The 23,950-nt window shown below is 29.1% G+C and overlaps 2 protein-coding genes and 1 pseudogene across 2 annotated transcripts; 1 reads left to right on the top strand and 2 right to left on the bottom strand.

The window, feature by feature from the left end:
• Positions 1-270: 270 nt before the first annotated feature.
• Positions 271-23,950, bottom strand: part of LOC149880568 (uncharacterized) — a 77,830-nt pseudogene continuing 54,150 nt past the window's right edge.
• Positions 4,943-5,939, bottom strand: LOC149880574 (uncharacterized). The gene is made up of 2 exons (XM_090069523.1): positions 5,663-5,939; positions 4,943-5,548 (listed from the first exon to the last, which is right to left on the bottom strand). Exons 1-2 carry the CDS (start codon positions 5,841-5,843, stop codon positions 4,977-4,979), a joined length of 753 nt encoding a protein of 250 aa, XP_089925649.1. The 5' UTR covers positions 5,844-5,939; the 3' UTR covers positions 4,943-4,976.
• Positions 8,586-9,692, top strand: LOC149880573 (uncharacterized). The gene is made up of 2 exons (XM_090069243.1): positions 8,586-9,243; positions 9,360-9,692. The coding sequence occupies exons 1-2, from the start codon at positions 8,634-8,636 to the stop codon at positions 9,386-9,388; spliced, it is 639 nt and encodes a 212-aa protein (XP_089925369.1). The 5' UTR covers positions 8,586-8,633; the 3' UTR covers positions 9,389-9,692.

Below are 23,950 nucleotides of genomic sequence, written 5' to 3'. Positions count from 1 at the left end.
TTTACCTCGATGTATAAGCAATCGATACACAACAGATTCTAACACTGTAAGATTAACACTAACAGAGTATTTTAATCATCCAAGTGGATCCTTGTCATGGCAACATAACTATGTAACTAGCTGTGGGCACAATCTAGCAGGAGATAGAGTTTTTTTGGAACAATGAAAAAAAACAATCTTTTGTTTGTATTTTAATATTTTGAAATAATGGTTTAAAATATGTATAACAAAATGTTAAACAACTGTTAACAAAAACAAACAAATTATATATCAGTTGACAATATCTGGAAATTCCAGAGCAGCTAAATATTGCTGTATGTTTATATTAGCAACTCGTGGGTTTTAGGAGGTAGCCTTTTGATTGTAGCACAAATAGATTTACAAAAATGTGTAACATCGTCGCTTTCTTCATGTGCACTTACTAATAATGTTGCATTTATATTGCTCATAGTACTAAGTATTGCATCTTGTATTTTTGTATTTTCATCAGACAGAGATCTTTTAAGTTGTCTTTTTCTTAGAAGAAAAATTCAACGCACTTGCATTTCCACTTAAATTTCCATTTTCTACTTGTGCCTGATTACTAACTTCTTCGTCATAGTTTATAGTTTCATAACTTATACAAAACGTAGGTGATTCTGTTGTTGTTGCTTTATCTCCAACATTAGTTGTGGTATCTCTATGTTAATAGACCTTTTGCCAGATAACGACGTCATGAATACTACGCATTGCATTTTGGGATTGCCTGGGAGCAAACAAAAGTTAAATTCATTAATATCCTGCCATTCTCTTATTAGTTTTTTAAAAGTTGACCACTATTATATATTTGGTTTACAACTATTTTTTTATTTCATTTGCCACACTTTTTAGTAATGGGTAAGAGTGATCGTTGTGCAGTATTTGGTTGTAACAACGATCGTCGGTACAAAGAAAAATATGTTTTGAAAGATCATATTTGGAAGAGATTTAGTTTCAGCGAATTAAATTTTTTTACTTGTAAAGAGAAATATTTTTCCGCATGGACTAAAATTATTAACAGAGAAGTAGTCGACCCTTCAACAAAAAAAAGGAAAGCTATATGCTGTAAATAAGAACACAAAAGTATGTGCAAATCATTTTGAATATGGGAAGCCAACTGAGCTATCCCCTCATCCCAGGTTATATTTGAAAGGATACGAATTATCTCCTCCTCAGAGTAAAAGAAAATTACCAATGCCTCGATATACACCTATTAAAGTATCTAGAAAACAAAAAATTACACATTTATTAAGTACCTGTACCACTACTAGTAGCAGTAACAATAATGACAACATTCCCAAACAGTGTTCTCTGTCAATATCTCCTCCATGTCTATCAGCAGCAGCATTTGATCAGCAACTTTCTCCACAACAACTCAATTTAATTACTAACACACCAGCAACTTACCTAACACCAACAACACTTTATAAACAAAGTTGTCATAAAAGATTAACATGGGAGGCAGTGCGTTCTTTACCCAAAGTCATAAAACTGTATACTGGGTGTCCAAACGAAAATGTTTTTTTATATATTGTTAGTCGTGTTCAAGCTAAATATAAAAAAGTTTCTTACTTTATGGATCATAAACGTTCATTTGAACCAAAGCAGTATCAGTTTAGTCCTGCTAGTAAACCTTCAAGTAGAAGGAAACCTGGTCCAGCACGACAGCTTTTTGTTGAAGATGAAGTGTTACTGACTTTAATGCGTATTCGACTTGACTCACCATTACAAGATTTAGCATTTCGCTTTAAAATTTCAGTAAGTCACGCGTCTAGGATTTTAACTACATTTACAACAGTATTAGCCCGAGAACTTGAACCATTGATATATTGGCCTACTCCAGAAGAAACATTAAATTTTACACATCCTCATTTTATTGGAGATTTTGTTTATGTTGAAGGTATTGGTGACTGTACTGAACAGACTATTCAAAAGTCTGCCAATGCTAAAGCTCAATATCAAACATATAGTTGTTATAAAAGTAGAAACACATCAAAAAAACTTATATTTTGTACTAAAGGCGGTTCTATCTCTTTTGTTTCTAAAGGTTACTCTGGATCTTCCTCAGATCGTTTTATCACTGAAGATTGCAATGTTGCAAGAAGATTCACTCCTGGTTTTATTGCACTTTTTAATAAAGGTTTTAATGTTCAAGATTTATTTCTATTGAGGCAGGTAAAAGCTGTAACTCCACCATTTTTAGGTAGTAAGCGACAGTTTACACCCTCTGAAGTGTATCATTGCAAGCGCATAGCACGTGCAAGAATACACATTGAACGTGTCATTGGAATGCTAAAAGAATTTCGACTTCTAAAAAACACTCTTCCAATTACATTAGTCCCTCTAATAGATGATATATGGATAATTGCTGCTGCCATTGTTAACCTGCAATCACCACTAGTAAAAGCAACAGCAGTATAAGTTGTTGTTCTTTTGTGTTATTTTTGAATGCTGTTTTTTGAACTAGTTGTACCATGTGCAGCCTGCTAAATCCTGGTTGTTACTTGGCAATTCCTGGACCTTTTCCGAGACCAGGTCAAGAGTGGCAACTAACCACTGTACATTTTTTTTGAAAAAAAGAACAGTGGTCTGTTGCCACCCTTGGGTAAGTCCCAATAATGGTCCAGGGGTGTCAAGCTCTGACCTGGATTTTGCATGATGCTGTGTTTGCTCTTTAATTTTTGATTATTAATGTGCTATTTTATGAAATTTGGTTAATTTTTCATTTATATGCTCATTTTAATATCTATGCAGCATACGAAATCCTGGTCATAACTCAGCACCCCCCCCCAGACCTTTTCTGAGACCTGTTTGAGAGAGGCAACCATCCACTGTTCATTTTTCTAAAAAAGGAACAATGATTTGTTGCCCCCTGGGTGGGTCTCAAAAAGGGTCTGGAGGTGCTGAGTTCTGACCTGGATTTTGCTCTTAAGTTTTTGGTTATTATTGTACTATTTTATAGAGTTTGATTAATTTTTTATTTATATTCGCATTTTAATATCTTTTCTTGCACAATTAAATATCATTTATTTTGAAAAACTGCAGTTTTATAAACAAAATTAGCTTTAATCTTCAGGATATATTGTTACATTGATTTATTTATTTATCTACTATATTCATAATAGGTATGCAAAAATTATCAGAGCCGACGACACGGGGGGGGAGGGGCGCGTGACCCCCACTTTCTTGTAAAAGACTTTTTTTTCTTTATTAAAAATCCGAATACGGAGGACTCTTAAGGTGAGTTTCCACTCATCCTTTTTTGCTACGGGAAAGGGAAAGGGATGGGAAAAAAAACGAATTTGGACAGATCAGATGGGATATATTCATTTCCACTTGCACTGGTCAAACTTGCTTTACTTTAACTTTCACTTTTAAGTAATGATAGCTAAATAATAAAAATGGCGGTGTTATCGATTCTTAGCAGAAGAACTTTACATTTGTTATTACTGAATTATTTAAAAATCAAAAGAAGGCAAAAGTATAAAAAAAGGTTTTGGGTCAGAAAATTATTTAGAGAAAGAAAAACAAAAGGAGCATTCAATTTATTTATAAAAGATATGCAACTTTTCGATCACGAATTCTTTTTTAAGTTTTTTCGAATGACACCTACAAAGTATGAACATTTGTTAAGTCTAATTGCACCGGCGATTACAAAATCTTCCCTCAGACGCGAGACAATTGGAGCGAGTGAACGTTTAACGGTCACTTTGAGATATATTTTTGGAGGCACTTCACAAATAGACCTATCTGGTATGTTTCGAATAAGTCCGACTTCCATAGGAAGAATAATAAACGAAACCTCTACTGCTATATGGACTATTTTGTTGGCTATGGAATATACTAGCTATCCAAAAAACAAAAATGAATGGAGATCTATAGCAAACGAATTTGAGAAGAAATGGAACTTCTCCAATTGCATAGGGGCTATAGATGGGAAACATATAGTTATGCAAGCCCCTTCAAGATCAGGCTCGTTCTACTTTAATTATAAAAAATCTCACTCTATTGTTCTGATGGCTATTTGTAATGCAAACTATGAATTCACACTTGTTGATATTGGTGATACTGGTAGAAACAGTGATGGTGGTGTATTCAGAAATAGTAAAATGGGAATTGCTTTTGAATCAAAGTTATTAAATATCCCAGAACCTTATGAACCAATAGGCTCAAACGTAAAACTGCCATATGTTCTAATTGGAGATGAGGCATTTCCCCTCAAAAACTATTTAATGAAGCCATACCCTAAAGAAATATTATCTTTGAAGGAAAGAATATATAACTATAGATTGGCACGTGCACGCAGAACAATAGAAAATACTTTTGGTATTTTGGCAGCAAGATGCAGAATTTTTCGCAAACCAATTATTGCAAAAGAAAATATTCTAATTAACGTGACTAAAGCTGCCACTGCTCTGCATAACTACCTTATGCATGGTCGTCAGTTTGAACCATTAAATCAATATTGCCCTTCAAAATTTGTTGATTATGAAACACCATCTGGTTTGCAAGCTGGTGAATGGCGAAGTGATGTTTCTGATTACCAAGGAATAACACTTTTACAAAAACAATTAGGCTCAAATAACTATACTCGTGATGCAAAGGCAGTGAGGGAATCATTTCGAGACTTCTTTAATTCTCCCCAAGGACAGGTTCCATGGCAATATGATATGGTTACTCATACTCAAAACACATTTGATCAAAGATGAAATTCCTCTTCCTTTATATATATATATATATATATATATATATATATATATATATATATATATATATATATATCTGTGTGTGTGTGTGTGTGTTATATATATGAATATATATAGTTTTTTTAGTTACTTTATTTGTTTTTTTTTTTTGAAGTATTTTATTGTTTACCTTAAATGTATATATTGAATGTAAAAATAACTAACATCTTCGTATATGAAATATATTTTATTTGAAAATTAAATTTTACATTTTCATTCATTGTCACTTTCCATTTCAAGGAGGATTTCCATAACTTTTATTTTTGCTAATTTGTTTTTCTTTTTTGAAAGATTATGAAAAGAGCTTACTAAGCTTTTACAGAATAACTCATCTGGATCATTTTCATTTATTTTCATCAGTTTATTTTGCTCCACATCATTCATTATTGCTTTTTCAAGAGCAACTTGTAATGGGTCAATTTTCATTTTTCTTTTCATATGATTTGGCGATGAGATAATCATCTGAGGTGATGTAATTGAATTTATAACTGTTTCATTTTCTACTAAAGTCAAATTATCTCTTGAACTTGATGCTCTAATGGAATTGTCTATATTTTCAAGTCCTCTGTGTTCAACTAAATGTTGTGTTGCAAAAATATCGCATTTTATGTTTGAACTAGTCGATTTTACCCCAATGACATCTTTCAAAAACATTAATTCTGTGAAGAATTGGCATGATGGTAATTGTTCCCCACCAGCTCCAGACATGGTAGCCTTTTTTTGACGATTCAAGCATCTACGAAAATTTTCTCTCAATTTCGTCCATGCTGAAGTCAAAGTTTTTTCTACACAAAAAAAAAAAAAAAAAAAAAAAATAGGTTACGTTATGTAAAATAGGTTACGTCATTTTATTATTTAGAAATTTTTGTTTAAATTTACTTGGAAAAATAAATAGCTACCTTCTACTTTTAATAAAGTAGATATCTGCCTCCATGCTTCAACTTTTAAAGGTGTTTCCTTATATGCGCGAGTTGTTGTGTCCCATAAACATGGAAATTTTCTCACTTCTTCTATTAAATGAGCCTCCAAGTTTGTTGGAACATTTTGTATTCTTGAAAAATCCACATTTAGTTCATTCATTATTAAATTAAATTTATAATAATATCGTAAATCGGACAGTTCACTTCAAAGTTTAATATTTTAACATTTTATTCGGGTATTTATACAATTTAAAATTAGCAGTAAAACTAACAAAGTTGTAATTGTGATTAACTAAATATCTTAATGATTTCCATTTTGCTTCATAGTAGGAAAATAAAAATATACGCGTAAATAGCTTTAAGTAATTACATACATAGTTATAGGAAAATAAATGTTTTTGACAAAATTACGAAATTAAAGCTTTATGACAAAATTACGAAAATGGAAATATTCTTGGAAACTTTTACACTTTTTTGTTTTTAATTTTCGAAAATTCTAGCAAGGTGATTGGCTGCTCGTTTCGCTATTTGCTTATTTACGGGAAAAAGTTGATTTGAGATTAACCTTTTCCCGAGACAGATATGATGGGAAAAACTAAGCTGCGGGAAAATCAAATTACAAACTGCGCATGCTCACGTGATTAATTTTCCCATCCCTTTCCCGTTCCCGTAGCTAAACGGATGAGTGGAAACTCACCTTTACAAATTAATGATCGTGATCCTTCCCCCCCCCCCCCCCCCACACACACACACACACACACATACACACTTCGAAATCTGTGTCGTCGGCTCTGAATCGTATATACCATTGATCCGTCCCTATCCCAATAACTTAAAATCTTGCTTACGCTAAAACATTTTGTAACCACTAGTACTATCATTTTTTTAATATTTAGCGGACCCTTAAAAGTTCAGGTCACAGTGATTTTTTTAATACTTAGGGGACCCTTAGAAGTTCAGGTCACTGATTGCACCTGCAGTGCAATCGCACTGCAGGTGCAATCAGTGCTGAGTACATATACGATGCCAAAGTGTCTGATTTCCCTGAACTTGATCTGTTTCCCTGATTTAATTTAGATTTACAAAAATTCAACTACAGAAATAAAGTATTTGATTTTTTTTAGAAAAACACCTTGCTATTGCAAAAAATGTATAGATCATAAAGCAATCTGCCCACGTGTATAAAATATACGAATGATAGATGTCTAGCCGGCTTGCAGCTATTTCCCCTGAGATTACCCTGATTTTTCAAAAATGCAACCCTTTTTCCTATATAGTTCTTTTCTTTTTTTTGCAGACATCTGAATTCCCTGACGTTTCCCTAATCCCTGTATGTGATATTATTTTATATATTATTACGATAATATGTCACAACAGGGTTCATGGCAGTTTTAGAAATCCATTTTCCCTGAGTATTTCCTAATTTTTACCCAATTTCAAGTACTTTTTCCCTGAGTTCGGTTGGCGAAAAGTATGAAATTTTCCTTGTTAATGTTGAAGGATATAATACTTTTGCAACTGAACTCATGTTTCCCTAAAATTTCTATTAGAATTTTAAAGAAATTTTATTTAGAAAGATAATTCTTCATACTTAATTGATAGCAATCTGTTAAAATAAAAACTCAAAATTTGTATATTGCAAAATAACTTCAATTTATATATAAAACTAAAAAACATTCCTGAGTTTTCCCTGATTTTAAAGATTTTTAAAAAAAGTTCCCTGAATTTTCCAGGTGTTTCCGGGTTTTTCAAAATTTAAATAACTTTACCCTGGTTTCTGAGTGCCATGAGCCCTGCACAAAGTGCCTGGGTATATAAAATTTTAACAATTTCAGAGTTTGTATTAAAAAAAAAAAAGAAATAAAGATATTGTGCCAAGTAAAGAAATTCTAATTTAGCAAATAATCACAGATTTAAATTGACATTAATAATAAATAAAGAATTATACATAGTAGTGTTCTGCTAATAATTATCACAATGTTGTTGATATTCCTATATTGATAAATAGTAAATGTCCTTCTCAGATTTCTACTTTATGTCTTTTTGGATTACTTTTTTGTAACCATCTCTTAGAAACCTTATAAACAAACAATTCCAAAGTTAGTATCGGCTAAGGTTGTCATTCATTAAAACTAGTTGTTTTCATCTAGTTTTTTCCCTCACAGTCTTCATTTAACCACTTTCTTGCTCTTAAACTTTACTCAATCTTTTCTGTAACTCTTAACTGAAATAGTGGTAAAATATGTGTTGTAGTGAATTAGATTTTAAAAAATCAAACATAAAAATGTATAACTTTTGTTTATATTTAGTTGTTTATTTGGTTTAAAATTTATTTTTTTCAATCATTTTATTTTTATTTCTTTTTATTTTATTCTATTTATTTAATTTTTTTTATATATATTCATTTCTATTTTTTTAATTTTATAATATATATATATATATATATATATATATATATATATATATATATATATATATATATATATATATATATATATATATATATATATACAGTATTGTGAAAAAGTTAAGAACCACTAAATAAAAAAATATATTTTTTTCAAATAAATTTAATTAATTCTTATTCTATAGATAATAAAATAGTCTTTTTTTTTCAAACATATTAAATATAGCATGAGAAAAAAGAAAAAATTTTTTTTTTGAAAATAAGTTAATAGAACCTATAAAAAATAAGGAGTAAATATTATGTATTAATTTTTTTTTATGTTTTTTTTGTGAAAAAGTTAAGAACCACAAAGAATTTTTGGTGCTAAATGCGGCGGAAACGTCTTTTTAAATTTATTTTTCCCTTTTTTTTTAAATATTCTATTAATGACCTGAGTTATTACCAAAGAACCAATAAAAACATTTGAAAAAAATTAATTTTTTTAAATACTTTTAAAAAAAGTATTTAATTTCAAACAAAAAAATATTCTTTCCTTTTGAAAAAATGAGCAGAAAAGCTATTACCTATGAAGATCGTGTAAAAGTGGTGCATTTTCACCAGGAAGGTAAATCCGCTCGCGAAATTGGAAGAATAGTAAAGCGATCACATAGTTCGGTGCTAAAAATCATCAAAAGATTCAAAGAGACGAAATCTTACGTTGATCGCCATCGTTCTGGAAGACCGCGTTTGACGACACCCAATGATGATCGCCTTTTAATCAGGTTGGCAAAGAAAAATCGAACCATGCCGTCGCATGAATTAAGAAGGGAATGGAAGCTTTCAAATGGACGTCAAGCATCGGCATCACTTGTGCGTAGGAAACTATTAGCTAACAATATGTTATGGAAAAAAGCTGTTCTAAAACCGCGACTTACCAAACTACATATAAAAAAGCGAAAAAAATTTTGCCAAAGCGTCAAAGAATGGACTAAACAAAAATGGAGGACAGTAATGTTCAGTGATGAGATGAATATCGAGGTTGATAGCCGAAAAAACCGAATTATGATTCGCAGGCAGCCTTCAGAAAAATATAATCACGATTGTATCGTTCAAAGAACAAAACAAGGTAGCGGGTCGGTTGGAATATGGTGCTGCATGACATATTATGGTCTCGGTATGTTTAAATTATTTGATGGTCGACTCAACTCTAGTTATTATGTTGATATTTTAAATAACAACTTGTTACCGTCAATTGATGCACTTGAGCAAAGCGTTCCGTTCATTTTTCAGCAAGACAATGCACCATGTCACAGGGCTAAAATTGTCTCTGAATGGTTCGAAAGTAAAAATATTGAGCGTCTAACTTGGCCACCAAATAGCCCAGATCTAAATTGCATTGAAAATCTTTGGAGTTGGCTTGATAAAGAGATTGCCAAGAAAGCACCAAGGAGCCTTGAGGAGTTGCGCAATATTTTACCAGCAATACTTGGAAATGTTCCCAAACATATTTTAGAGAATTTAATAGACTCAATGCCAAATCGTATAAATGAGTGCTTAAAAATTCATGGTAGAATTACGCGGTATTAGGTAAAAATTATCGTTTCTTGTTTTGTGGTTCTTAACTTTTTCACAATTTTTTTAAAATAAAAATTACCTATAAAACTTTAAATACATTTTTTATATTTGTTCAAAAGTTTTTATCACTATTATTATTTTTTATTTTGTTTGTCTATTTTCTAAAATTTATTATTATTTTTTTTTTACCAGAAAAATATATTCGGTTAAAAAGAAATTTAAAAATAAAAATAAATTACGATTTGTTTTTTTTGTGGTTCTTAACTTTTTCACAATACTGTATATATATATATATATATATATATATATATATATATATATATATATATATATATATATATATATATATATATATATATATATATATATATATATATATATATATATATATAGTTAGATCAACTTAAAGTAGCCTTCTAAGTAGTAAAAATTTAGCTTAAAGTGGACTTTTACTTAAAGTGGACTTTTTAAAGGCCACTTTACGTTTTAGAGAAATTTTTAGACAAAGCTATTGTTATTAAGAAGTCAATAACCAGTTTTCTAATTAGAATATGATTTATTCGAAAATTGGCGGATAGTAGGTTTAGCTTTAATAACGTAATTTTGAGTTTCAGCATTCGCTTTTTTTCCCATGTATATTTAGTCATTGTACAAAACATCGCTTAAAGTGGATTTACATTTTGAGAAGCGTTGAAATGGATAAAATTTAAAAGTATTTAATAAAATTTTTTTTCTTCCATGAAACATCATACACCTGATACTAATAGAACTTATAAAGATTATTAAATCTCAATTCCTAAAGATATATGATAAAAAATGTTATTAATGAGGTCGTTAATGCATAGGTTTTGTTTAGAAAAAAAATTTCGTAAAGTTGTCTATTTTTAATCAAAGGAAATTATTTACTGAGTTTATTTAAAAGATGTTTTTCTGTAAAGTATATTAAAGAGGTTTTTAAACTCATTTTTAAAACTATACTTAGCATGTATATTTAAGTCCACTTTAAGCGCGGTTTCAAACATGTTTAAAATAAGTCCACTTTAGGCGAAGTTTTGAACGTTTCAAATAAGTCCACTTTAAATGAAGTTTTAAACATGGTTCAGTAGGTCGTTTTAAATGATGTTCTGAGTCTAAACTATTCAATCTAACATAACTAAAATAATATAAAAAATGATCCTTATTCGGTATTTGACATACAAATGATTTCACAAAAAAGAATTAGCAGTTTATTTACAATTTCTCTAACTGACTTACTATAACATAATTTCTTGGCTTTTGAATTCTAGAATTCAAACAAAAAGAACTAACAATGTACAGGTATCATTGACGTTGAAAACCGGCATTGTAAGTGGATCAAGATTAAAAAACTCCAGACAGTTAAGTTGTTAAAACCTCCTACGTCATTTTTGCAAATAAACAAATGATAACATCTATAAGTAGAGAGAATAATTTAATCTGCACCATCGGATACTCTTCTGAGAAATATTTGAAATGTTATTAAAATGAAATGACCTTAAACAAAATTGTATTTGCAAAATAACATTAAAAATAATTTTCTCATTTAAAAAAACAAACTTTTAAAAGAGTTGGGATTAAAGAGAGTACTATGAGTTGTCGCAGGGATCAAAGTAAGCTCTATTAGTTTGAGTAGAAGAACGACATCATTTTCCGCAACAAAAATGTTTCAGAAAGTTATTGATTTACTGCAATATATTTTGTGTGAGTTGCATTAGACTTTTTTCAATATAATTATATCATAAATTCATTAAGCGAGCGATGAGCTTTCAACCAAAAAAACATATGCGAGAGAACAAAATGAAAAAAAAGTCTGTTTTAAAGAAATAGAAAACTATTTGCTTCACTACTTTAATTCAAATTAGTTTTGTATTTATTAGTAAATTTATTTTTTTAATCATGAAGAAAAAGTTGACCAGTACCATAAGAAAAAAAATTAAAGAAGTAATATAAAAATGTCTGTCGAACTATCAAAGTCAAAGAATTCAACTAATAAAGTAATAAATTAAATATGAAGATGACTTTACAAATGAATTCCAAATTAAAAACAGCTTTGCTAGTTTAACGTATTTTTCTAACAAAATATTAAAGCTCTTAGATTTTTTAAAATGAATAGCTTATTTATTCTATGCCTAAAGTGTTTTGACAATCATTTAAAAATATTACGCTATAGCATCAAGTTGAACATAGGCAATAAAACCCTTTCTATACTGTCTTCCGCTGAACCTTTTACAACCGCAGAACGCTTAAATTTAAATCAAACCATAAATTATTTTGATCTTTCAAATCCTCTTCAATATGGTAAAAACTGCACATGAAATGGAAGTAATGGAAATTACTTATAAATTTGGTAAAATTGAAAATGACAGTGTTTTAATTTCTTAAAGATCCTTTGATGTAAAATTTTAGTATTTATTTATTCATTTATTTTCTGTAAATCTTTTTGATGCATTATTGAAAAAGTAAAAAAACAGTATTACTTTTACAAATGGGATAACTTAAGTGGCCCTAAATTACATTTCAGCGGAAGAGGCGAATTTTCTGAAGCTACGCTACTGGAATAGGACTGAATATACTTATAATTAATTAAAATCTCACGTAGAAAAGAAACCGTTCCAAGGCTTGGTTTTTTAAGTTTTTCTTTCAAAATTTAACTATCGGCATCAATATATTTCAATATATTTCGTGTTAATAATAAAAATGTTAGAATATACTGGTCATTCAAAATAGTCATTCGCTAAAATAACGCAAAGGCTATACCTTTGATGCTAATATTCTACAAATTTGGAATCGTAATATATACACGTCCTCGTTCACCAAGAAAGTTTGTCAAACTCAATAACCAAACTTTGCTCACTCAGCTTATCTGAAAAAAAAAATTTTCTCAAATAAAATTCGTGGATACGAGCAAAGAAGAAGCTGCGCCATTAATACTAGAGCAGTGAACCACTTTTCCAGAGTTACATAGCTGAGTTTCTATTGCAAAAACAAGTATGAGGAAATTTTAAACTGTATTTCAGATAGTTTTATGTTGTAACATTCGTTTTCAGGGTATTTTTGGAAAAATTTTACTTTGAACGATTAATTTCTATCTTTAAAAAACGAATATAATTTTTAATAAAGTATTGTAAACATTGATTAAAGTAAATGATTAGAGTGGTAAGCAAGAATATAAATTAAACAAATTTTGTTTACATTAATCTTGTTTATAATTTTAACAAAAAGTTATAGTTTAGGTAACTTATTAATTTAATCAAACAGACAATTGTTTTTTAAAAACTTTGGTCCATGAAACATTTTTCCGGCAATAACTTCATATTAATTTCTGATATTAAACCAATGTTAAAAATGACGATTGCGGTAGAATTGTTCCTTTTTCTTACTTTGGAGATTTACGACACTAAATTTAACCATTTTTTTAAATTTAATTAAAAAATTATATCCAGTAAAGTAATTTTAATATAAATATGTTTTTCTTAATGAAATTTTGATTTGTTTATGGGGCAAGAAACTGCTTACATACTTTTGTCCGATTATGTTTTCAAAAGTTTGAATTTCTTCCTTCCGTTACAAACTATCATTTTTTTTGAGCTTGTTGTACTATGTTGTTACATATGAAGAACAATTGTTAAAATTTTCATTCTAGCAAAAAGTTATGACGAAAAAACTCGAAATATTTAGTTGTTTATAAACTTTTGCACGCTAATGCAGTAGCACACATAAATCAGACTTTTAAAGGAGAAAACATGTAAGCTCAATGATATATTTTAACTTGATATCTAACTCGCGCTTCTGCAGTGAAGCAAACTTTTTGCCAGCCTGAAATGACGCAATGATAAATGAAAGCAAAATAAAAATTCATTATTGTCAATTAAAATAAAACGGCTACCGGCATTAAAAACTTAAAAAACATGCTTCACTTTTTCTTACGGAAATTTTGTGAAGTTAGACATCTACTTAATATATATCATTGTGTAAGGTAGTTGAGTAATATTTTCTTCTGCGCACATGTTTAAATGACGTCATGAAAGCTTTTGTTTAGAAAGTTAAACCAAACTAAACAGGTCATATTTTAGAATATGCAATAGCTTCTTTGCGAAAACTTTTGTTTTTAATATAAAATAAGATTAAATTGAGTAAATTGGTTCTTACATGTAAAATAACATGGGAAAAAAAAAAAGGTTTGTTGCCAATGACATATTTTATTATTATTATTATTGTTATTGTTGTTGTTATTATTATTATTATTATTATTATTATTATTATTATTATTATTATTATTATTATTATTATTATTATTATTATTATTATTATTATTATTATTATTATTATTATTATTATTATTATTATTATTATTATTATTATTATTATTATTATTATTATTATTATTATTATTATTATTATTATTATTATTATTATTATTATTATTATAATTAGGAAAAGTATCTTGATAATAAGTGGAATAGCCGTAAACGGGTGGATTTGTCAGTAAAACAGAATTTCTGTTAATATAAGTTTAGTATATCATGAATTACAAATATTTTTCGTTAGATTTTAAGGTTTAAGGTGTTTTTTACAGTGTTTCAGGTTATATATATGTAATTTTCATTTTTTTAAAGATTGATAAAATAGTTACTTTCACTAATTATTTTCGCTCCAAACTTAGTCTATTGATTCCTTTTATAAAACCCTTTTAAAAAATCAAAAGGTCGTGGAATTCCATCAAATATTTGTTAAGTTTTCCACTTTCTCTTTTTTCTCATTATTTCCATTCACTATTTTCATTTACGGTTACTTCGCTTTGATTACGTTAAAATCGAATGACGTAAAAAAAAGAATATGAGGTCACATAACAATGCGTTTTATTGTGTAAAAATCCTATACTAATGGAAACCAATCGTCTGATACATGGTTTCCTTAATCTTTTTCAAAATGATAGTTTTTTTTAAATACATTCATTTTTACTAAATCTTATTTTAAAAAATGTTAAAAGTAGTAATACTTGCAGAAAAATAGCGATAAATAATGAAGTGAGACAACTTATATGTATGTTTATGGTTGTAACGGCTAATGACTGGGTGGAAGAGTGGGGAAAGTAACAGGATAGCTGATGCTATCGTTAAAATGTATCTTCTTAGAAAACCTTTTTTTTAAAGTGACCAATCATTTTTATATCATCAAACAAAAATAATATGAAAAGTTCATAACTTTGACTAAAGTTCACTTTACCTTAAACCAATCCTCCCAAGTTCAGTTTATAAGTGATATTACTGAATAGTATTACAAACAAATACAATTAAATGATAATCATGAAATTAGTTTAACGATATATGCGCTGGACTAAGAAAACCAAGGAAATAAAATTATTAGCTTTTAAATTAGAATAAACGGATTGTTGACTTTGATTGACGCGGATAGTAATCGAATAAGATTACGAAGCCATTGTGGCTTTTAAGCACGGTGGAAGTTAAAATGAGCTGGCGACACTTTATGTTTATTATAAAATAACACCTAATCAAAATTATTTTTACTTAAATTTAGCACGTAAAGTCATCATAATTTAAAAGCAGTTTCCTAATGGCATGTTATAAAAAGAACTTTTCAATCAATATATTTTTTTAATAATTGGACTACCTTTTATGTATATGGGACGATATTGGTATGGATGCACCACTATTATGAGCATAAAGAAAAATTTTGAATAATAATAATAACAACAATAATAATAATAATATTAAGAAACTTTAGTTTTTAATATTATTGAAACTAACTAGAGTAATTAATCATTGGTCAGAGTCGATATTTAAAAAACGAAACACTTAAAATGTGAAAAAAATGATTAGAAAAGAATTTAGCACGAAAATTATTTATTTGTAAAAATGAATCATTGATTAGAATATTTCATTTCTTGAGTTTGGTTAAATTTTACAATTTGTCAAACATTAATTTCATTTTGAATATCATTTAACAAAAGGAACCCATTTTTCAAAAAAAATGTCTTCTTTTTTAAATGTTTATAGAAATTTAAGCCGTAATATTCACCCATGCAGTATAAAATGAGCAAAAAAAATTATGTTCTAACCATCTGGCATTCAGTTGTATGCCATACGTATTTAGAAATTTCTTAATATTTTCTTTCAAAAGATCTCGTTAGTTTTATGTATTGATATTTTATGTTAATTGATAACATAGTCACCAAGTTCCTTCAGAATAAAAAGTTGATGCATAAATGATTTAATTATAAATATTTTAATGATATTAAAAGTTTCAAAAATATTTTAAAATGCTTTTTAAAAAAAAGATACCAAACCTAATTTAAAATCATAAAAATGTCTGCGCATTCGTCATCGAGCAGATTTAGGTATTAACAACTGATATATGGTAGTCTGTGATAAAGATCTCAGAATGTTCACTGAACTGAGGTGGCATTCACATCACAACAATTAGATTACTGCAACTAAACGCAGCAGTAAAAGACTCTTAAATTTGATAGTGAAAAAACTTTTTTTTTAGTGAATTTTATGAAAGCACTTTACATAACAGCAATCACTTATATAAAGTATTTTTAAAAAAGATTTTAAAAATTACACTTTATTAGTTTTTTTTTTACCTGACAGAAGGATTTATTATTTTTGTCTCCAAAGATTTATTATTTTATTATTAATTTTCCTTAAATTTACAAATAAGATAAGTTAGCGTGTTCGGTTTAGGGATCGCCAGTTACAGTTTACGATACACTAACTTTACGGTATACTTTACCGTATACTTGGTATACGAATAATTAGTATACAGATTAGTATACTTGTTCACTTTTATTTGTGAAATATTTTAGGACTGGCTTTAAAATTTAATAATTGTATTTCCTTAATGAATTAAATTACTTGACCATGTCTATTATTTGACTTATCATGACTAAAGTGTTTTTTGTTTTTTTTTAATTCAATTTTTGTTTCTTAAATTTACTTAATAAAAACTTCAATTTGTTAAGTTGTTATATTTTTATAACAGGCTGTTTGTGCTGCTCTTCACCGTTTTAAGATTTAAGATTTTAGTTTATTCTACAGATTTCTCTGATCTGAAACAAATTGTAATAACAGTAATAAAAAAAATCAATAGGTAAAAAGTTAAGCTTACGTTATACTTTACAGTATACTTTACGGTATACTATACGGTAAACTGTACACTAAATTTTTAGTATACCGTACATCGGCGATCCCTAGTTTGGTTGTAGTAGACGTCAGAGTCTTTAAATCATTTTGTCACCCAAATGAAATAGAATTAATTAGAAATAGATATGATATAAATAAATTGAGCCCTCTACCAGTTTTGTTTTGTGAAAACTTTTTCAAACTATTTAAACAAAAATGAAAACGTCTGAAAGAAAACCAGTTAAAGACGTTTTGCAAAAACGCTTTATATCTCCCAAAATTATACATCTCCTAATATTACAAACTAATTTGCTTAAACTACTTAAGCATAAAAAGTTTTAGAAATCAAAAGAATGTCTTGAGAAAAAGTACTCAATCTTGAAAAAGAATCATAAGAAAATCCTTTTTCTTCGGAAATTTTGTCACCAATTATGTTACTAACTAAGAGACATACTATGCTGATCCCTTTTCAAATTTGTTTCATCGGCCAAAATTGAGCTAGAGTTGAAATCTTAGGCAAAGAATTAACAACTTTTTGTGAGTTAAATGGATCATTATCAAATTTATTAACTAGACTTAATGCGGATCAAATGGTGATATTGTTTGTTTTTTGTTTTTCGGTTTCGATTGTTTGGGATCGCTGGGAACACCTAAGATGCAAAGCGAGAGCCAACTTTTTAATGTTAATAAAAGTCATGACATACTTCACTAAACCACCAAATGTATCAAATTTGATATTGCAGATCTAATATCAATTTATTTTTGTAAGCTTGCAACCGGTTGCTAGGTTCACCTGAACTGCATAGCAACAGTAAACTTTGCTTAGTTACCATTTGTTAGTTTGTTCTTACCTCAGAAAATTTATCTATTGACTAATTTTTTTTTTATTGTGGTATATATTTATCATATTTAAAGTATTCACCTGTTCCTTATAACTATAAAATATTAAACCAATCAACAAACATAAAATAATTTTAATCATAAAAAATAAGTGCAACTGGAAATTTACAAACTTTTTCTATTTATAAAACAAAGTCTCTTAAAATCGGTCCTTCAAAGAATTTTAACACATCACTAGGAAAGTTTTTAGAATTTTTCTCAATTAAAATACAATACAGGAAAGAAATGATACAGATGTTATTATAACTAGAGTTTACTCTAAAGAGAGAGAGAACCCAACATGACAATATTTTTGAAATTTATTAGAATTAGCTTTAAATGAGTAATTTGTTAAAATAAGAATCACATGCAATATTTTAATGATTCTTGAGGATATATTATGGGTGTTTCTTAAAAAGTTTCTTTCAAAACTTTTCATAAAACTTTTTAAGACATGTACAAAAAAAATCTGCGCGTATTCTGATGTGGTGTTTACGGAAACCGCGCATCATTTTAAATAGCTAGTTGTTTTAAAATGTCTTCATATTAATGTTATTTAAAATTTAAACAACTCTGATATTAAAACAATTAGTTTTAATTGAAATGCCATAAAATCAAGATAAGAAGCGAGAAAAATTTTTGCACTTTCTAGTTGAAAATCCTGGTGTATCAAACAATGCAAGTTCTAAAGAGCTACAGATTGCTTTGAGAACAGTGAAGACCGTTGTGAAACGATTTAAGGACAATGGTACAATCAAAAGAAAATCAGGAAGTGGAAGAATAAAATGTTTTGTTAGACGAGATCTTGGTAAAAAAAATGAAAGATGCCTCAGACAGAAAACCGGAGATTTCTGTTCGAACTTTAGCGAATAAATTTAAGACAAGTGCTTCCACTATACAAAGAGTAAAGAGAAATTGTGGCTATAAAAAGAAAAAAGTTCCTCGTCGTGAAGAAAAGCAAGAAAATGTCGCAATTCGATGTTCAAAGCTGCTCTATAAAAAATTATGTGCTAAAAAATCTTGTTTGATTATTGACGATGAAACTTATTGTACTGCATATTTCCGATCTCTTCCAGGACACCAATATTATTCAGCAATTAATTGCAAGAAATTGAATTCTAACTATAAATGCATTGGAATGCAAAAATTCGCTGAAAAATTCTTAGTTCGGCAAGCAATTTGTGAATGTGGTGAAAGAAGCTCTTGTTTTGTGACTACGGGAACAATTAACACCAAAATATACATAAAAGAATGCCTCAAGAAACATCTTTTGCCGTTTTTAAGAACAAAATAACGGGTAACCCGTTATTTTGACCCGATTTAGCATCATCTCACTATTCTGGGACAACTTTAAACTGGCTTAGAGAACATAAAGTAGGTTTCGTTGAAAAACACTGCAATCCACCAAATAGTCCCGAACTAGGTCCTATCGAAAGATATTGGGCTCTTGTCAAAAGAAAACTAAGGTTCAATGTAAAAGAAGCCAAAAACATTAAAGACTTTAAAAATAAATGGATTAGAGCTACCAAGAAAGTCCAGCCGAAGACTTTGCAAAAGCTGATGTCGAGTGTAAAACGCAAAGTGCGTGAGTTCTCACCTACAAAACTTCACAAACTTTCTTATGTGAAATTTAATAATATTATTATATGTACTTTCAAAATATATATAACATTCAACATCGAAATACAATAGTTAAATAAATATCCTTTATAATGTCCGCGCAGATTTTTTCTGGGACATCTCTTAAAATATATACATGGTTTTTTAGCCTTATATTAGTTATTTGAGTTTCCTGAGCTTCCAGAATTTAAAATAACCCAATTTTTTAAAATATTTTGTAAAATAAGCTTTCTTTCTCTTTAATTGCCCTCTCATCATCCAAAAATATTCGTTTCGGAATCTTTTTTATTATTGTTCATCAGTCTTAAAGTTGCTAAACGTACTGTGCAAGTTTATGATGATGATACAAATTTAGATAGATACACATTGACAGTATAAAGTTCTTGTAAATTTTTCATGCTTTTATGTTTATTCACCAGGTTACGGTCTATTTTATTGGTTTTCAAGTGTGTTACAAAATTTTATATATTCTCATTTATTTCTTTCATAAAGAAAAAAACAAAATTAGCATGTAATATGCAATAGACGATGACTTAGAATTTTTTCCATGTAGTTATGGATTATTTATTTCGATTGTGTACAGTTACTCTCTCGGATGTTTAATACAAGAAGGAATCTAAATAACTGAGAGGGTATAAGTTATCAAGTCTTTTGATAGCTTCACTTCTTAGCTTTTGTTATTCTTTGTTTAGTTAATTGCAAATCTTTGACTGAGTCGCGCCATTTATATGTTGTATATAAGAAAATGATCTATAGTTAATATATTGGGTTAAACTTTTATAAGCTTCTTGTTGCTTTTTTTTTTCATTTATATTGAACTTAGTGCTTTTAATCAAAGATTTGGCAAGTTAATCATAGATTAGGCAAGTTACTAAGATTTTTCTTGTCTAGACTGCTTCAACTAATTACTTTTCTTTTCAAAAAATCCGTTATTGTAATGCTTAGTGTACATGCTTGAATTTTTAATATAAAAAATAGCTTTCATTTATATTGAATATTTGTGGTTTTGGCCATAGCTGGCTCACTCTAAGACAAATTATAAAGTGTTAAATGTAAACACTCTGCGCACCATTTAATGTGATTAAAAATGGAGCAATCTGGTTTGAGTACAGCATATATTTCATCATTTTATATCCTTTGATAAAAATCTGTGTTTTTTAGAAGTAAATAAACTGAATTACTAGCATTATACATAAGCTTTATACGTAAGTCAAATCCCAATATATGTATTCTAATGATCTAACTTAAACAAAACGACCAATGTATGACCACATTTTTAAACTGACATATGAGGTCAGTCTTTCATAATGCAAAAGGATTGTTATGCAGTTACTCTTCAGAGAAAATATTGTTTTAAAATTATCCCAGCCTTTTGCTAAATTAATTCAATTGGGATAACAATAGAAATAATTTTTCGCAAATGCATCAAACATGTTAAAAAACCCCAGAGTTAGTTATCAACAAGTCCTATTTGCATCAGTTTAGTAGCTTGTTTAAACGGTGATTTAAGAAGATCTTAAGTTTTGACATTTCTATTTTCTAATATTATTGTCAAAAATTACGAATATTGTCTTGTAAGTTTTCCAAAGAAATGGACGATCCTTTTTTTTTATGAAACTTATATATATTTTATAGACCCTAAGTTAAAATCTAGTAGCAAATACATGCATCAAATTTTTTTATTACTTAAACTATTTTTCGCTATAGAAATTCTAGCTCCAATGTGCGAGCGCCAATATCTAGGATATGTAAGTGATGAATGAGGTGACCATTTTAACCAGGATAAATCAGCTATAAAAAGTGGAGAATAAAATTTATTTTTACTAAAAATCTAAAATAATTATATCTATTGTATTAAATAGCAGTTTAACATTATTAAAAGTATATTATAGTAAAATATATATAATAAAGCGCGATAATATATTTTATTCTTATATATATATATTTGAATTTGTATATTAATACAGACTGAAACATATATTCAGGGTTCCCACAGAAAAAAAGAATCAAAATTCCAGGACTTTCCAGGACCATTTTACTACTTTTCCAGGAATTTCGCAAAAAAGTTCCAGGACTTTTCCAGGATATTTTCCCCCAACAAAAAATAATTCCAGGACTTTCCAGGATTTAGCTATAAAAAATTCGGAAAATTTTCTTTGAAGTAAACCATTTAAAAAGATAAAAAACTTTACTAAAATTTTCATAAATAAATCTTTCTAATAAAACACAAAGCCTAAAGTATAAAATAGTGTAGTGCAGTCTTGCCTTACATGGAAGATGGAAAATACTGTCTAGTTCTTATTCAGCTTTTTTTCAATCAAATCTAACTCATCAATTTCCTTCCACTTTGCTTCACATAACTTTTTTTTGTTTATTTGACTCTTTTAAAAGCGTAAAGCCACTTTTCTTTTCTGCCTCTATGGCAAGTTTGTCCAACTCGTTAGATAACAACTCAATTTGACTTTGAAGAAGTCGCCGTTTTGCTCGAACAGCTTTTAACTCATCATCAACAATCTTTCGCTGTAACGCCACATTGTCACTTTCTTTTTTTAATTTTTGTTTTCTCAATTCTTCATGGTATGAGCTGCTTGCTTTTCTAGCATGTTGCTGCATTTCTTTGGTAATTTTGATGCTTTCAGGAGTTTCTTCCGAAGATGAAAGGTGGTCTTTAATGATACGTAAAGCAACAAGGGATTTCTTCTTCAAGTTTTGAACCAAAAGTTGCTTATTTATACTAAAATCACGTTCTATTAATGACTGACCATGCGAGAGCACAAAGATCAATTTAAAAACCTTCCAAACTTCTTCATAAGCTGTATTTTTCCCAATGAAGTCTGAATAAAATTGGTCAAGTCGATCATTTTTGAGGTAAAAATTTTGAAATGCGCTTTTGTTGATATCAACAATTTCAAATAGTTTTTTGTATTGTTCTTCTGTAAGCTCCGCAGACTTTGTTGGCAAACGATTACAATTTACTAATTTTTGTAAAAGAACAGAAAAACTTTTGACACAGTTACTTCGTTTGCTATCAATGGCCATTTGGATTGGATTTACAGATAAAGCAGAGCGTACAATGGAAAACTTTAATGGGGACTTGTCAAAAAGATGTGCCAACAGAACTGCTAAAAACTCCCCAGCTTAACTTTTAAATGCTACTCTGTAATCGGTAGAAGCTAGATTGGCTTGGTCAAGTTTTAAACGAGAAGCAAATCCAATATCAATGTCTGCTGGAGGTTTTCGAATATTCCTATCATTTATATCAAGTTGAAGCAGCTGATAAAGTGCATCACATTTCTTTAAGACATCTTTGAGAATAAATCGGCTCAATAAGTCTTTGATAATGTCACCAAGAATAGAACTCATAAATGGTACCATGGGCTTATCTGTTTGAAAACTTTTTAGAAAGGCATTTAATTTCTCAGATACCATTTCAAAGAATTTCAATTTTGTTGGTAAAATTGGATCATGTATCATAGCTTTTAGTATCTGCCAACTTTTATTATTGACGTCAGGTAGCTAGCTTTTTTTTAGACCACTAATGTATGTTACAAATTTTTTGTAACCATCAAGAAGAGATTCAGCTTTTCGTGCACAGTTTTCATTTTCGCACCACCTGTGTCCACAAAATTGAAGTGGACATTCCAGTGTTTCAGCAATATTCTCATAAGCTTCTCGTTGTGTGGGCGAATCGTGTAAGAATTGCCACATTGATTTCAAAGCATCATTTATTTTCCAGCCGCTTGCTTTTGCACCAACTTTCAAGCTTCCGTGAATGGTGTGAAGACCACATGTTCCTATATTAATAAGAGGATTTAGTTCTTCCTCTTGCCTTTATTCACTGAAATTTTTGAGAAATAACAAGTTGACATTGGGACCATCACAAAACACTTGTAAAATCTTTGCTTTGTCAATTTCGGATACACCACTGAGAAATATATTTGAAACATCCTCAGCAGAGGACTGCCCCATAAACTCTGAATTAAGATATCAAGTATTAACAATGTCAGATTTTTTATTCCAAAACCTGACTAAAATATCCATTTGATTAAGTGATTCATCAAACGAAATAGTGTAATATGGAGCAGTTGAAAGGGTCAATAATAGCTCACTTCGAAAATATGGAGCAAGTCCATATGTAGCCACATACCCGGCCTTTGTTCAACCACATTGAAATGTCTTTGCAATATTGCTATCAGGGAGCATTTTTCTGAACAATTCTCCAGAACTTGATGAGGTATTCATTGAATGTCTTGAGTAAACAGTATTTAAAACCCAGCGTATCTCAGCTTCAAGTGTAAATGATCCTATAAAGAATTGATCAATTGTTTTTGAATTGCTTGATTGTGATATAGCTTCAGAACAAGTTTCTAAAATAGAAGGTGGGGAAGTTAAAGGTGATAAATATGATTTAATGGTTTGCTCTAAAGGTTTTCTTTTAATATGCTTCTCATGTGCGATGTTAATGCAGCCTCTCCCATGTTAGAAACATTAATTTTACTAAAGCAATAGATACACTTAGGCATTGTTTCATTTATCTTCCGAACCCAGGGTTTAAATTGATCATCATATAACCATCTACTACACTAAAAGAAAAAACATTTTGAAAAAATCTAAACACAATTTTAAAAACTGACTGCAATTTAA

Source organism: Hydra viridissima, unplaced genomic scaffold (assembly GCF_058129835.1).
Source record: "Hydra viridissima isolate aposymbiotic clone 2 unplaced genomic scaffold, HvirCarnegie_v1 scaffold_12, whole genome shotgun sequence".
NCBI lineage: Eukaryota > Metazoa > Cnidaria > Hydrozoa > Anthoathecata > Hydridae > Hydra > Hydra viridissima.
This window is presented reverse-complemented; position numbering and strand designations above follow the sequence as displayed.

Excerpts from the sequence above, each read along its gene's own strand:
- LOC149880574 (XM_090069523.1), bottom strand. The coding sequence starts at position 5,843 with ATGAATGAACTAAATGTGGATTTTTCAAGAATACAAAATGTTCCAACA. Across the intron at positions 5,549-5,662 it reads TACTTTATTAAAAGTAGAAG|AAAAAACTTTGACTTCAGCA; the intron begins GTAGCTATTTAT and ends TTTTTTGTGTAG.
- LOC149880573 (XM_090069243.1), top strand. The coding sequence starts at position 8,634 with ATGAGCAGAAAAGCTATTACCTATGAAGATCGTGTAAAAGTGGTGCAT. Across the intron at positions 9,244-9,359 it reads CATGACATATTATGGTCTCG|CAAGACAATGCACCATGTCA; the intron begins GTATGTTTAAAT and ends TTCATTTTTCAG.